This window comes from Haemaphysalis longicornis, unplaced genomic scaffold, assembly GCF_048455015.1.
Source record: "Haemaphysalis longicornis isolate Haplotype H1 unplaced genomic scaffold, Haemaphysalis longicornis Haplotype H1 scaffold_3, whole genome shotgun sequence".
In the NCBI taxonomy this organism is placed as follows: Eukaryota; Metazoa; Arthropoda; class Arachnida; order Ixodida; family Ixodidae; genus Haemaphysalis; species Haemaphysalis longicornis.
In genome coordinates, this window is record NW_027526335.1 from 46,924,355 (window position 1) to 46,938,812 (window position 14,458).

General features: G+C 43.6%; 1 protein-coding gene across 2 annotated transcripts in view; it reads right to left on the bottom strand.

The window, feature by feature from the left end:
• The window catches only part of LOC144174404 (inositol polyphosphate-4-phosphatase type I A-like), a 43,234-nt gene that overhangs the window by 24,885 nt on the left and 3,891 nt on the right, over window positions 1-14,458 (bottom strand). For both annotated transcript variants that reach the window (XM_077703088.1, XM_077703089.1), the window contains exons 5-13: window positions 13,545-13,772; window positions 12,534-12,581; window positions 11,902-12,020; window positions 10,561-10,674; window positions 9,350-9,429; window positions 8,177-8,285; window positions 3,559-3,758; window positions 2,654-2,711; window positions 1,320-1,530 (exon numbers count right to left, since the gene is read on the bottom strand). In XM_077703088.1, coding sequence (XP_077559214.1) covers window positions 1,320-1,530; window positions 2,654-2,711; window positions 3,559-3,758; window positions 8,177-8,285; window positions 9,350-9,429; window positions 10,561-10,674; window positions 11,902-12,020; window positions 12,534-12,581; window positions 13,545-13,772 — 1,167 coding nt within the window. The remainder of the gene's footprint in view (window positions 1-1,319; window positions 1,531-2,653; window positions 2,712-3,558; window positions 3,759-8,176; window positions 8,286-9,349; window positions 9,430-10,560; window positions 10,675-11,901; window positions 12,021-12,533; window positions 12,582-13,544; window positions 13,773-14,458) is intronic.

Sequence of the window (14,458 nt, forward strand, 5' to 3'; positions counted from 1 at the left end):
TTTTCCTAGTATACTGGCACAGCACACACAGCACAGCACAGGAATAATCGGTACAAAATTTACACAAACAATCCACTATGCATACACAAACTCTAATAATACTATAACACACAAGGTTCGATTTTGAATTCCCGAAGTATTAAACCGGAACACTACAAATTTATTACACTGACCTCACAAGTACATTTTAACAAATAGCATAACTTCCTTTTTTCAACTGATCTGTGTATTTAACCCTTTTGCTTTGTCAATTTTCATTGTGTAAGCCTTCATATGGAAGCATGAAGTATGGAACTATGTCCGCAGTTAGGAGGCAATTTTCATCGTGTAAGCCTTCATATGGAAGCATGAAGTATGGAAGTATGTTCGCAGTTAGGAGGCATGTATATAAATGTGCAGAGAGTGTGTATTGCTGTTGCTAATTTTTATTTTTACATATATTTATTAGTACACTGCTTTTTGCATTAGTAAATAAAAAGGCACAGAACTGTGCGTGTTACCATTGCCTTGTACAGAGGGCAGTCACCTGTGAAGTCACTAAGTGGCCTTTTAAAACTGGAGTATTTTATGCCTCACTGATGGCATCGTTAGTGCACCAAACGCACTGCAGGAGAGCCAACATTATTCAATAGATTTCACATAACAATGATGATGATGATGATAAGTGAAGGCACATCAAGCCCCTCAAGAACAAATCGCTTCCCGTATTTGGAATCGAACCCGAGTCCCTCGTGTTATGAACAAAGTCGACGTCTATCCCACTGCGCCACTGCGACACGGTTGAAGCAACCTTGGCTTTGGATTTTCGTTTTACTTCAGGTAGCATTGGAGAAAGCTTCACACTTTCGCTATCTTTGTCTTGAGAAAGGGACTTTGATTTTTTTACTGTGCTCCCCAGCATCTATGATGTTGAATGAATACTTGAGTGGGCTTGATTTCATTGGGTTTGACTGGGTTGGTGGGTTGACTGTGATTACTTATGTATACTAGTCATTGTAGTGCCACTGCACAGCCAAAAAAAAAAAATGATTATGATAATATTTAAATAATAATTATGATGATTATTGTTATTGTCATGTGCAGAGTAGCATATTTTCCGCTCCCCCAGGGGAAAAATACTTCCGACGCCACTGCTGACAAGGGAATTTTTTTTCCGTAGATGCAGGCTTCTCACAGACCAAGTCCTACATTTCAGATTCACCATTTAGCTAGCTCAAAGGGTAAAATTGCGGACAACAGCACAAAATGGCCACGTTCTCGTTCCTTTTCGTGCGGCTTTGTTTTATTCCGATCCTGCAAGGAGTCAGAAGACTGCTCACTCTTGTGGCTGGTGGTGTTGTGGACCCAGAGCCTCTGCAGGTGCATGTTGACGGGGGCAAACTGGAGGGAGCGCAGGGCCTTGGAGGCGGAGGGCTTGAAGTGGGCCCCCCGCTGCTTGGCCAGGCTCTCCAGGGCCTCCGAGTAGGCGCTGATGCGCAGCAGGTGCCGCTCCACGGCCACCAGCTGCCTCGCCTGCCACTCGGGGCTCATCTGACAAGGAGAGGATAAGAGAGAAGGGAAGGAAGGGGACTGGCATAAACAAATACCAACGCTCTCGCTGGTGCAGCTGGACATCTTAATTGCAAAGCCTTTCCTGTTTGTTAACCTCGGTCATGGAAATTTGCTGCGTGGGGGCGAGAGGAGGAGCCAAACCCAGACACTACTGCTACCCAGAAAAGAACACACACACACAAGGTAAAAATTTGAGAGATGACTACACAGGGGAACCGAGGATTTCGGAGTCAGCTGAAGTTATTATTTGCCAGAAGACCTGTAGAGTTTCATTCCTGTGAATAACTTTCAGAAACATGGTTAATTTTTTTCTGGGTCGTTAGTTGTTGACCAGAAACAAATACGGTTTGTTTTAAGCCAGCCTTCCTTGTTCGAGCTACGGGTGCGAAAACACAACTGCCGGTATGCAAGGGAGAATATAATGCGGCATTATCATGAATTGAAGAAGCAGCCCTTTCACTATTTTTTATACTCAGTACTAAAAAATATCAGGTGTTTGCAACTGGGACCTTTCAGCATTGCTTTTTTTGGATAACAAGGTAAACTCCCACTCTTTCTCAAGAGAAAATAAAGATTTGATTTGAACACCAAGTAGGTGCTGTAAAAGCCCTACACCTGTTTATATCACCTGGACTGGAGGGTTATTACCCAGTGGTTTCCCTTAACATGCACCAAAGGCTTGTACAACTGAGTATTTTTCCCCTCTAACAGAAAAACAGTTGCTGCAGCCATTAAACTCTCTCTCTCTCCCTCTCTCTCTCTCTCTCTCTCTCTCTCTCTCTCTCTCTCTCTCTCTCTCTCTCTCTCTCTCTCTCTCTCTCTCTCTCTCTCTCTCTCTCTCTCTCTCTCTCTCCCCTCCCTCCCTCCCTCCCTCCCTCCCTCCCCCCTCTCTCTCTCTCTCTCTCTCTCTCTCTCTCTCTCTCTCTCTCTCTCTCTCTCTCTCTCTCTCTCTCTCTCTCTCTCTCTCTCCCCTCCCTCCCTCCCTCCCTCCCTCCCTCTCTCCGCTATTTAAACCTCTGTTTTTTTTAATTGGGGCAGCACTTCAGTCTTTTCGGCAAAGGCTAAGATCTAAGGCCGGTATCATGATCATGGGGTGGCATACCTCTCCCAGCTGGCCGACAGTGTCCAAGAGTTGCTTTTCTTCATTTATCCACAGATTTCTGCCACCATGCGTAGAAGACAGCAGAATTCAGAGCAATTACTCCCTTCGAGAGAACAGCAAAAGACATCTGACCTGGTGCTACCTAAGTCCACGTGGAGTAAACTGGGTGCACAACAAAATACTAGCATGCGATGGATACAGTGTGTGAACCTTAGACCATTATTAACTGAAACACACATTGGGATTAAGCAACAAGAAACTTGCTATGTTCTAGTAATTACTGTTTATATTTTTACATGGTGGAAACACAATAAAAAATGTCAGGTTATGATTTTGTATTTAAGCCAGTAAAGCATTAACTTGAACGCAGCCGATAAACAAGTTCCTCCCGTACAATATATGACGCTTACTCCAATCTGGTCTTTCTTTTTGGCACGATGTCCCAATTTATGCGGCAAAATGCCAGCACATCAAATTTTTGCAGCCAGTATACAAAAAAGGAAAAAGACATCTAGTACAAAAAAACATTCAGTTCTTCCAAACATAACATGTTCAACCCATTTACAGCAATAATTTGTTTCCATATCAGACATTTCCATGTCAACAAGGTTCACTGAAATGATTCAGAAATGCAGTAAAGCTTTGTTTAACTGAATCTTATGCTCCCACATATTCACCCGTCTTTGAAAAATTAAAGAATATCAGCACTGCAAGAGAAATTAACTGCCATAAAACTGAACCTATTCAGGTGACTGATTGACAAAAAGGTCTTCTGCAGTATCTCATATCTTACAGAAATGCACATAGGGCAATGTGCATGAACTGGTCAGGTTATAATAACTATTTTCCTTACAACTAGAATAGCTTGTTAGAGGAATTAATCGAAGAAAGATGCAGGCGCTCACAGTAGGAGCTGTGGGAAGGAGAAGGAGAGCTTGCTCTCAGCCATGATCTCGTGGACCCGGAGTTCTGCTCCGAGGCCCGTGTGGAAGCGGTACGTCTTGGAGCTCAGCCCGTCAAAGATGACCCGCAGCTGAGCGTGCAGAGGAGTGCACGTGCGGCGAGGCAAGCAGGCCGGCAGTGAGTATGTTCGGCGGCGGTCGGCCTGCGAGTGCACAAAGATTTCAAATTCTGGGGGCTTCACATGCCGAAACACCTGGGCAACGAGGTGTGCCATAACGGAGTGCTCTAGATTAATTCATACCACCTGGGAATCTTCAACGAGCGTGCACTGAAGTACACAAGCCCACAACCAACTAACTGCCTTTCACAAAGGGAGATGAGGCCTGTCAAACACCTCTCCTCTACAGCGCGCCCTATTACTAAGCTGCATGCGGAGCTTTACGATGATGTGTCGCAAGTAACGGCACCGCTGTAAGGTCAAGAAAACGTTCAGTAAAGCCAGCTTGTATAGTAAACGTTTTTTTAAGCAGCTGCCCCTCAAAAATGTGTTCACCTCTGTGGTACAAAAAGTTTACGTACTCCACGACTGTTACAGCCTGAGACTTGTTCACCCACTTTGGTCGCTTCATCAGTGCAAAAATGACATAAGACATTTACTTTTAGTTTCTCATGCCCAAGTAAGAGCGATATTTGGGCTGCACCTGGTACAGCTCAAAAAATTCACTTTAGCTGCACTCCTGGATAGTCCCGACTGCGTGTGTCGCAGAAAAACACCGTCTCTTCCCTATCCCCTTCTGTTTTCCAGTAGCTGCTGCCATTCAATCCAGTCGAAGTGCTGCCTTCGTCACCTGATAGTCACTCTGTCACCTCCGTCACCCATAGTTACCTTCCTCACTAAAATCATCTTCACTTTAGCTCGACAAAACGTTACTAAAGAATGCGCGCAGCAAGAACACAGCCAGGTTATGCTGGCAGGGGTGCCAAGCGAGAACACTTGGATGAGATGAGCCCCGAAGCCATAAAATGCTGTCCCATGGCGTAAAAAAAAAAAAAAGCTTAAACAACAAAAGTTTCATCACTCCTCAAGAGGCAGAGCCAGATGGGTAGAGAGGAAGGTGTCCACAATTCAAGGCAAACGAGCAAGGAAAAGTTCTGCAGAAATGCAGAGAATTGTCTACTAATCCATAGTATTCTTATGCCATTTGTCTAGAGTGAAAGTTCTTCACAGCCAAATCTTTTTTTTTTTCCAAATTCTGTCTGAAAAATATATGTCCATTTATGCTATTCAAATGATTATACATGGAATTTTTGCCAAATCTGCGTTGTTGTGGAAATGCAGGGCGTTACACGGTTTGCCATTTTCGCTATTTTTTTTATTTTTCTTATTTTTTGGTTCTTTAAAATTCTGTTCAACCAATCGTTTCCATTTATGTTATTATAACGGTTCCAGGTGGAACTTCAGCAAAATCTGCATTATTGTGGAAACGCAGGGCGTTACACGGTCCTGGCTGTGGGGGTACTCTGCAAAGAATGCTACGCATTAAAAGCTAGCTGCAGGCACTAATTGAACCAGAACGAGGGGTGAAACTGGAAGTCACAAAAGGTTAAACTTTGGCCAAAGGGGGCTAGTTTCACCACAACCAATAATGTGGCTGGCTAAAGATTACACGCACACAACCTGGCACACGGAAGGTAGATTTATATGCCCTTACATTAGTAAGCAATTAGGTTCCCGTATAGAATAAGGTGCCGAAGGTGCTGCACTTAGCAGCTGGATACTGACTGCTGACATCCTTAGAACAGGGCAAACCTATGGATATCTGTGCTGGCTTTTTGCTGCAAGACTTGCAGTAATTTCATTGATTTCAACAAGGTGAAGTTTACCAAGGTCAACAACTCCACATGCTTCATGCTCTTAAAGCTATAACTACCCAAAATTCCACCACTGCTAAAGCTTGTGATCTGCTACAGCCTCACATGAAGAAAGTAAGTCCCTGTTATGGATTGATTGGAGCTTGTCATGGGTACAGTGAGAGCTCGCTAATTTGGATCTCAAGGGAGTAAAAAAAAATGCACCAATTATTCGAATGTCAAATTATCGAATAAATGACAAAAGCAGCACATTAGCAATTTTTTTACGGGTATTTTCACTTTGTGAGAAAGTTGGTGATGCTGGTTTGTCTTTTGGCAGATAGCCCAGTGGAAAGAACAAGTTTTCGGACGCGCGACATACCGTGGAAAGCAAGAGCATTGCATGGAGCATCATAGCAGAATTCTACCGGGGCAGCGAATGCATCTACAGCTTTCTGGCTCATCACCGCTTAACTCTTTCGTTACCACGCCTATTCAAATTGATCACCGGTGATTGATGATTTACATTGCCTATTTCGACATGCTGTAGTCATTCCTCGTACACCTAACAGGGTCAGTGGTTAGTCTAGGCACTGTACTTTTAGAATGAGTTGAAATTTTCCCTCTCCAGCGACATTGAGATTTTTGATGGAATTTTTTTCGAGCTGAAGTGCATGTGTTTTTGAGGAAGGGGGTGTGGCTGCTGCACTTGACAAAAAAGGATGCAGACCGTGGTTAGGCTGAATTACCATAATATTTTTTTGTCAAAAGGCTTCTGGCAAGTCAAGTACCAAATAATGTCGTCAGCTTTGTAATTCGACAGCATTGAGAGGTGATAATTACTTTAAAATGACACCAACTATTCACTAGTGATCTTTGGTTCAGAGAAAGGGCAGCTTTATTTTGCCAAAGCTTATTTCTGATGGTCCCCTGCATGTCTAGCAAGTGTGCCTGGCATTTTCAGTCAGTTTCAAGCAGTTTTGGTTTCGTTTTTGTGTTGCGAAATTCATATTTGGCACTACTACACAGTTACCCAACTATAAGCTAATTTGCCAAGGCGCCTCCGTTGCCCGCTACTGTTCCTCGAAACAAGCATGCTGCTCGTGCTTTCACTTTATCTACGCCTTACTTCTGCGATAACAGCTTCCGCTGAAAGTTAACACCAAGTTGTCGGGTATCAGTTCAGACGAGGAGAACGCTTCCAATTGGCCTTGAACACAACCAGCTGTTCACCGGCCAGTTTCATACGAGGGTATTTCCAGAAGTCTAGAAGAAGTCGCTGCTTAGTAGAACTGTCTATTCTGACAAAGTCTCCAACAGCCTTGTATTTGTTTCTTTTCAAAATTGTTAGGTGGCGATGCAATGTAATAGGCCTGTAGTGCTGAACTCGCTTCATAGCACGACAGCGGCTTGGTGAAAGCTTGCTGGGCACGATTCTAGAGCATTGTACCTTATTCCTGCAAGCAGGGCTACCATAGTGAGCCAGAACATGGTAATAAACCGCAAATGAAAGTTCTGACTGATAAGTGATCATCAGAACATCAACAAGCATCCACCAAAGAGTTTGGTTTTCAACTCCAAGCAGATTTTTTCGCATTGCTTGCTAGCATTCAATATTGTGCTGGTCATAATTGTTTGACGAGCTGTTTTTACATCATATGGAGGCTAATTGGAGCCTTTAATAATGTCGAACCACCAGATTTCTTCCAGAGAACCATCCAAAATAGCAAAATTTGAAATAGTGGTTGGGCTTCACCACATGGCACGGGCACCACGCGGGCTGACATTTTCATTTATATCTGATAAATTGTACCGCGCAACTAAATTTTTTTTCTTGGACGGGTTTTCGAAATGTTTACCTACAAAATATGTTCTAAATTTTTTCTACTACTGGTGGTTTATTATACACAACTCACTTTTTTTTTATTTTCTTCGACGCCTGGACAAAAATTTCGAATTTGATAATTTTTTTCGCAATCATTATTTATGAAAACATTATTAAAACTGGTGTCATTGGAAAGCACGTAGAATCATCTGCATTTTATGTCACTGCAATGTGTGCCTAACCAATATGTATAGCACAGAAAAAATGTTTCGTCAGACCCCTCAAAATTGGACAATTTCCCGCGGTAACGAAAGAGTTAACTGGCTGGCGAGCACAACGCCATCATCAATGGCAACATAGTCAGCAAGCTGAACTTCGTAGGGGAGCAGATCAACAAATGTCCTCTCATTGTCCTCCTCTTCTAATCCTGTAGACTCGGGGCTTTCACATGCTTCGGGGCAGACAAATCCACTATACTTGAAACAGAGCACCACAACTTCTGCAGGCACGTTTGCCCACACGTACACCACAATATCTATCGCACTCAAAAGTGTGACATTGCACTCAAGCTTTCGATCCACGCAGAGAAGCATGCACTCCATCGCTCGCTCCAACACGCTCAAACCCGTCCCACCCCAAAAGTGCGAGATGGGTGAGCGAAACTGGGCTCACGTCTCGAGATGGAGTTGGTATAAATTAAAAGTGGTTGGCGAGCAAATTTGCACCGAAATAATGAAGGCCCGAGGCCATGGAGGCAATGCAAATTTTTAAAGGGAGGGGGCAGGAGTGCTGAATTATCTGAACTACCAAATTAACGGGGGCCAAATTAATGAGGTTTTACTGTATATGTTTCCAGCGACAACTTCATAGAAGCTTTTTGCACCTTTCCCATGGCTCCCTCTTTGAAAAACCCTGCCATCACCTTTAGCAGTCTGCGCCCTTACCGTTGGCCAGAAGCAGTCGCCGGTGCCTTTTTTATTCGTCATGTTGAACTCAGGTTCCAGCTCCCTCGCAGTGACAGTTACAAACCCCACATTCTCGTAGGTCGGTGATCTGTTCAGAAGACAGTGAAGGAATAATGATGTGGAAGAAAAACACCCACTACCAACACACAATTCCTCCATAACGGTATATACAACAGAACCCCGTTGATACGTTCTCCGATCATACGATGTCCTGGTTACTTCACCCTCAATTTTGGACGCTAAAAATTCCTCGCAGTACTTTTTTTACCAGGCAGTACGTTTTCCCGGATTGTATGCTTCTCCCTCGCGTTATTTTGTTAAACTTATCAATGACGTTCTATACTGTACAATGCTTGTAAATATAGCACAATGTTACTAGAGTGCCACGCTACGAAATAATGTTGAACATTTTCTGTACTGAAAAAATAAAAAACTGCTACTTCAATTTCAACAGTGCACATGATGCATAAAGAGTTAAGGTAATTTTATGGGTCACATTATCTGACTGAAAATAGCATCCAACAAACATGGAAGCTAATTGTGAAAGTGAGCAAAAAGGACAAATGTGAGCACAGATTAATGTGGATTTAACTTGGTGAGCTTCCACTTACAGCAAACATACTATCCCTGCTTTTAATGAATAAATGCCAGCCCTCAAAACAAGCCACACTTCTGACAAAATAACCCTACCTTATGCCAATAACTATACTTCTAGTGAATCGAGTCAGTAATTAGCCCACTGGACATACATATAAGCATTGATGCAAAAATACTAACATTACGGCTTTGGCAAACAGACTACAAACAGTGGTGCAGCTTCCTTTTAAAGTCGAATGACCTCACCTTGCTTTTATAACAAAGCAATGGCATCATTTGGAATCCATATTCTTTGTTGGCAATTATGTGTGCTACAATGCCCCAACAGTTCAATTTCAAACAAGCACCACTATTCCTCATCTAAATGCTAAATTCACCATTGCTAAAGCTCACTTACCATTGAACTAACTGTCATTCAAAAATGACTGCCGTGCTATAACCAATACCTTATCTGCCACACACCTCTGGCAACTGATTACACAGGCATAATGCAAAATGCTCGAGCTTTTCAGCAAATGTGCCCCCAGAGGTTGCTTGAACGCAAGTGGGACTCACATGAGGGCAAGACGGAGGAAACAGCCGGGCATCTGGACTAGAGTGCCAAGGGCAAAGGTGGCTTCGCCCAGCAAAGTTTTCTGCAAGCCACAAGTACGCACACATGAGCTGCCCATGCCGTACACTTTCAAGTTTTACACGCAAAGCCCCTCCCCACAAGGGGACCATACAGTAGCCAACCGTTTTTTTGGGCTCCGAAAATTCGGACTTGCTAAATGTTTCGGACTTTCCCGAGGAACCGCCAGTTGTCCCATAGGAGTAATGACTCATGAATTTTTCGGACTGCTCTTCTATTCGGACTATTTTTCGTCCCCCTCCACATCCAAAAATATCGGTCGGCTACTGTACATGATAGGGGTGGACCAAAGTAAAATACAAAGTAGTTTTACCTATACTCACAGCACCCTAAAAGCCCCATCATCTAGCCATAAACCGGTGAAATATAAATTACAGACGACAAGAAGTCAAAACCCACAAAAGAAAAAAAGACAGAGTTCATATTCAGGTTCTGGGCTAGGATGTGTCGTACTGAAAAGCTTTGAAATAATTTAAACCATCTGAGCTTTTTGGAATACCCCTAATAATAGGTGTAAGAAGTGGCATAAGAGTCCTTTAATGCTTTAGACTTCTTATTAAATGCTTTTCTGTTGCAGCACATTTTTGTAAATTGTAGCAAACACATTTGTATTCTGCTAACGTAGCTTTCCTTCGAAGCTCTTTTGGCAGGTTTCAAATTAGCTGTGGTTAGTTTCTAAACAAACGTCAGTTGACCCACAAATGAGGACAAGAAATGAGTCAGGCTTTGGGGCAATTCCAAACTCTGTTAGCGCATTTACGAAGACTCTTCTTAACTGGCTTTTTAACATAATGTAGGAGAAAGCATTGGTCTCAAGCACATGTAATAGCACCCAGCAAAAAAAAAAAAAAATCTTTGTAGAACTGTTTGAACTTATCGGGAACTCTGCACATGAACAAAACTACTACTCCCAGAATTAAAACCATGCAATTATTTCATGGTTTAGTTTGTTCCTTCACACATAACACCCCTGCGTCCACACAACTGTTGCTGGCGTACAAAGGTCCTGATGGTTTGCACAGTACTACGGTGTACTAGAATGGACGGGCATTATTTCAAATGACTAGAATGTAGCTGGCTCCCAACACTGCAGCAAGCAATTGTGTTAGAAAGCAACAACAGACAAACCACTCACGGTAGAAGTGACTCGTTCCCTGACATCGTAAACACACAGCTTGACTTCGGTGGTTGCGCAGGCTTGCCTCTTGAGAAAACCAACCGTGGTCAGGAAGCACGGGTTGCTGCTTTTCTGCAAACAACATTCGGGGCATTGAGTGGAATGCTTTTACAATGGTTGGCTCTGTATCTCTTGCTGCCTGACTTGGTGCAACCTTTTTTATTAAACACATGTGACGCGTGTCTAGCTCCAAGTCAAAGAAACTTTTGCCGAAACTCTACTAACTGGGGAATTAACAGCTGCCATTAAACAACCACTGTCATCAGACAACTGCTGCTGCTGCAAGTATGTCTGTGCTCAGTGTACTGCAATCCACTGATGTAAGCCAATTTGTTTATGCTTTTTACTGTCCCTTAAGAAAACAGTTCAGAGGATAAAATAATGTAAAAGTGCTACTACTTACAAAAAACAGTTTTTGTCCCTACCATTCAAAAATTTTTCAAGGCTTCTCACAACAGTTACAAAAGCTTGCAGTCGCATGCTATAAGCGACACATGAAACGGAAGTAAACAAACAAGATTGCAGAAAAACTACACATACAAAAGAAAGCTTAAAAAATAGAAGAAGCAGGAATTCTACTAGGACTGACAATTCTTTTTCTTCGTTCGGGCTAATGTTCCGCAGCAAACCCAGGTTCCAATCGTTAATTGTGTCCCACTGTGGCGTCACTAGTAAAGAGAACTGTGAAGCCTAAAAAAGCCTCATCCTCAGGCATTTGGTACGAAAACAACCGAGGCAAGGGCCATAACTTCAATTACCAAGATCACTAAGACTGCAAAATGGCGTTGAAAAGCGCACGCCGTCGCATACTACACAGAAGCATGCAAAATCTGTGCCCTATTTTTGTACATGCCGAATTTCCACGCTCCCTACAGAAGGAAAAAAAAAATCCATGAGACCACATAGTATACATGCTCACAAGGTCTCCCACCTCATCATAGTGAATTCCCAATTTCTGCTCACAGTCTTCATTCAACAAAAGGTACAGATAATGTACTACTTAAATGTACCAAATAAATATTCATTTTTCGTTCCTGTTTCATACATTTGGAGCGTAATTTTCGCGCAAAAAGAAAAACTTGATTCTTTGTGGACAATACAACAAACAATACATGCCCGAAAACTCGCCCAAGGGCTGCAGAAATGCGCATAAAAAAGTATATTCAGTTAACAAACTGGCACATACCGAAGAAAAGCTGTGCAGAGAAGTACCCAGCCTCCAAGCGCAGCCTGTGCCACACAACACGTCAGCTAACGGCTAGGGGCTACCAGGAGGCGAGTGGCCAGGGGGGAACTCACCTCCACCACCTCCGTCTGAGCAAACTTGCTCCACAGTCCGTGCCGGGGCCTGCCCGTTAGCACGACGACAACCGGATTGGGCGGCTGGCCATCGGCATCACAGTGCAGGTTGTCACACGCTGCGTGCACAGGGGGCGGGGGAAAGAATGCACACGTGAACCACAAGGGCGGCTCTTTTCACATGCAGCGACACTAAGTCGACATTACTGACAAAAGCTGCACAACAATTATTACTTGCACTTTACTTACTCACTAAGCCTAATGGGTGCTTTTTGCAAGAAATGAAGGCCTTAGCTAGAAGTTAACTATGTAACCCTAAGCAGTAACTAATCATCCCTACACGCCAACCATCCAATCAGCTCAGCTGAAATGCAAAAGTGGGTAAACAGTGTTATTTTAAAACCGGACATGGGCACAATTCTCAACCCTCTCGAAGCTTTAGAGTACTATGCTGCAGGACTATTCAAGCTTTTAATGTTGAGTTTCTCACGTTAAAGCCAACACTGATGAGTTTGTCGGTTTTCGTACTTTATGTTGCTGGCCGCAACAAATGATGCCATTTTCGAGCACACAGGAGCATGAAAAATGTCGCAAAGTTAGAGCAAACACAAAAATATGGGTACAAGACTCACCAAGTCCGAGTTCTAGGAATGGCTCGTTTTGAAGAGGGTCTTTCTTGCCTGCAAAAAGCAATAACATGTAGGGGAGCTGTATAATTGCTTTTGTTTGCAGGCTCTTAGTACTTTATGTCAAATTTGTGGCGACTGACATACAGCAAGGACACGACAATATATAATTTGCACACCACACACACTAGCTACTGAATGTTGTGTTGCCCACTTCCTTTGACAACGTGGGTAGGAGATCAGGAATTGTGTAACCAGTTTAGCCCAGTTGCATGAACGCATTCAGGATAAGAGGAGATTCAGTATCAACATAAAAGTATACCAGCCGACTAAGACACTGATTGAAATGAAGCCGGGCCTATTGAAATATACATGGCCCTTGAGCACCGATAACATCACGACAAATACACTGTATGAAGCTTGCTGCATACTTCTGTTTCCAAAACAACATTATTCAAAACTAAATTTCGACTATGCTTGGACTTTGCAATACTCATTTTCATTAGGTTGGTTCTGCATGAAATGAGGAACACCAATACTGTTGCTGTCAGGGCATCCACATTTCACCGCAATTGCTTGCAAGACAGGTGTCTTGCGAACTTTTCGAAAAATAGCTCCGTGCAAAAATTACATCATTAACGGTACATGATCCAATGTCAGAGTTTTTGCAAAGCGAAATGCAGAAGTTCTTCTAACTGATTGACATGAAAGTTTGACCTAATTGGTACTCCACTCAACGAAAAGCTTATAGCACAAAAAAAAGAATGACAGCAGAAAGACACGACACGGACATGCAGAACGGGACATGGACAAGCGTTCGTCCATGTCATGTCTCTCCTTCATTCATTGCTTTTTTTTCCGTGCCACTATAAGTAGTTTTAGTATGGAACCTGTTTTTTTACCAGTGCTTTCCGTTTGTGTGAGCTTCAGGTTCTACACTGTACTTGCTGCCCTACTTTCCCAGCCAAGGGCTTTGGGTACAGACTCCCCGTTTGGGTACAGGTCCATGTAACGTACCTGACGTAGCCTCGCTATTTTCTTGGCGCTTTTCGGAGGAGGAGGAGGAGGTCCCGCGATAGAAGCCGGGGTCGGACTCCCTCTGGCGCGAGAGCAGGCGCGCCCGTAGCATCTGCACTTCCTCCCGCACCCGCTCGTAGCTTGCCTCTCGCAAAGCCCCCGTCCAGGCCTCACGTTCTGATGAACTTGGGGCCGCCATATGCATCGCCAGCTCGTCGCCTTCAAAGGCTGCGCAACGTTTCACAACACCACCTGTAGAAGCAGCAACTGGACGCAACGCCCTAACTGCCCCTTGCTTTTTTTGGTCTGCCCCAGCAAGCAGTCAAGAGACTGTGAAGGTTCCAGAATCTTGAGAAGTTTTTGTCTGCAGATGTGGACCTCACATGCTCCGAGCACTTACAGATCTGCTCTTCGTGCAAGTAAATGGTGCTAACCTTCCTTTGTCAACAGCAATCCTGTGACATGTGTGATCAAAGTAAGCATGACTCTTGTTCGTTTCGTACATTATTATTATTTTCAAGTTGCCGATTTTTTGGCCACCCCCTATCGGCTTCATGCAACTTGGCCCTCTGCCTCAAAAGGTTGGCAATCCCTGCCCTAGAGGATGAACCAGAGGAGGACGATAACAAGGAAGACATCGCAGGGCAGAAAGGTTCGCAGCTGAGGCTGACAAACATGTAACACTAACAGCACTTCAAATGTATCCTAGGTGAACAAGAAGAGCAACAAAAATTAGACGTGACACACAAGCCCGTCCTTGTACGTCGCAATCTTCGTCAAATTTTTGTTGCGCTTTGCGGTCGCCTATGATGGAGTACCAACTAGCTCACTACAGTTTGTTCAAATGCATTGGGAGTAACACGAAGGCTTGCAAAGTGAAATGCTACACCTCCAGAAGTTGGGAAGGAAGCTAA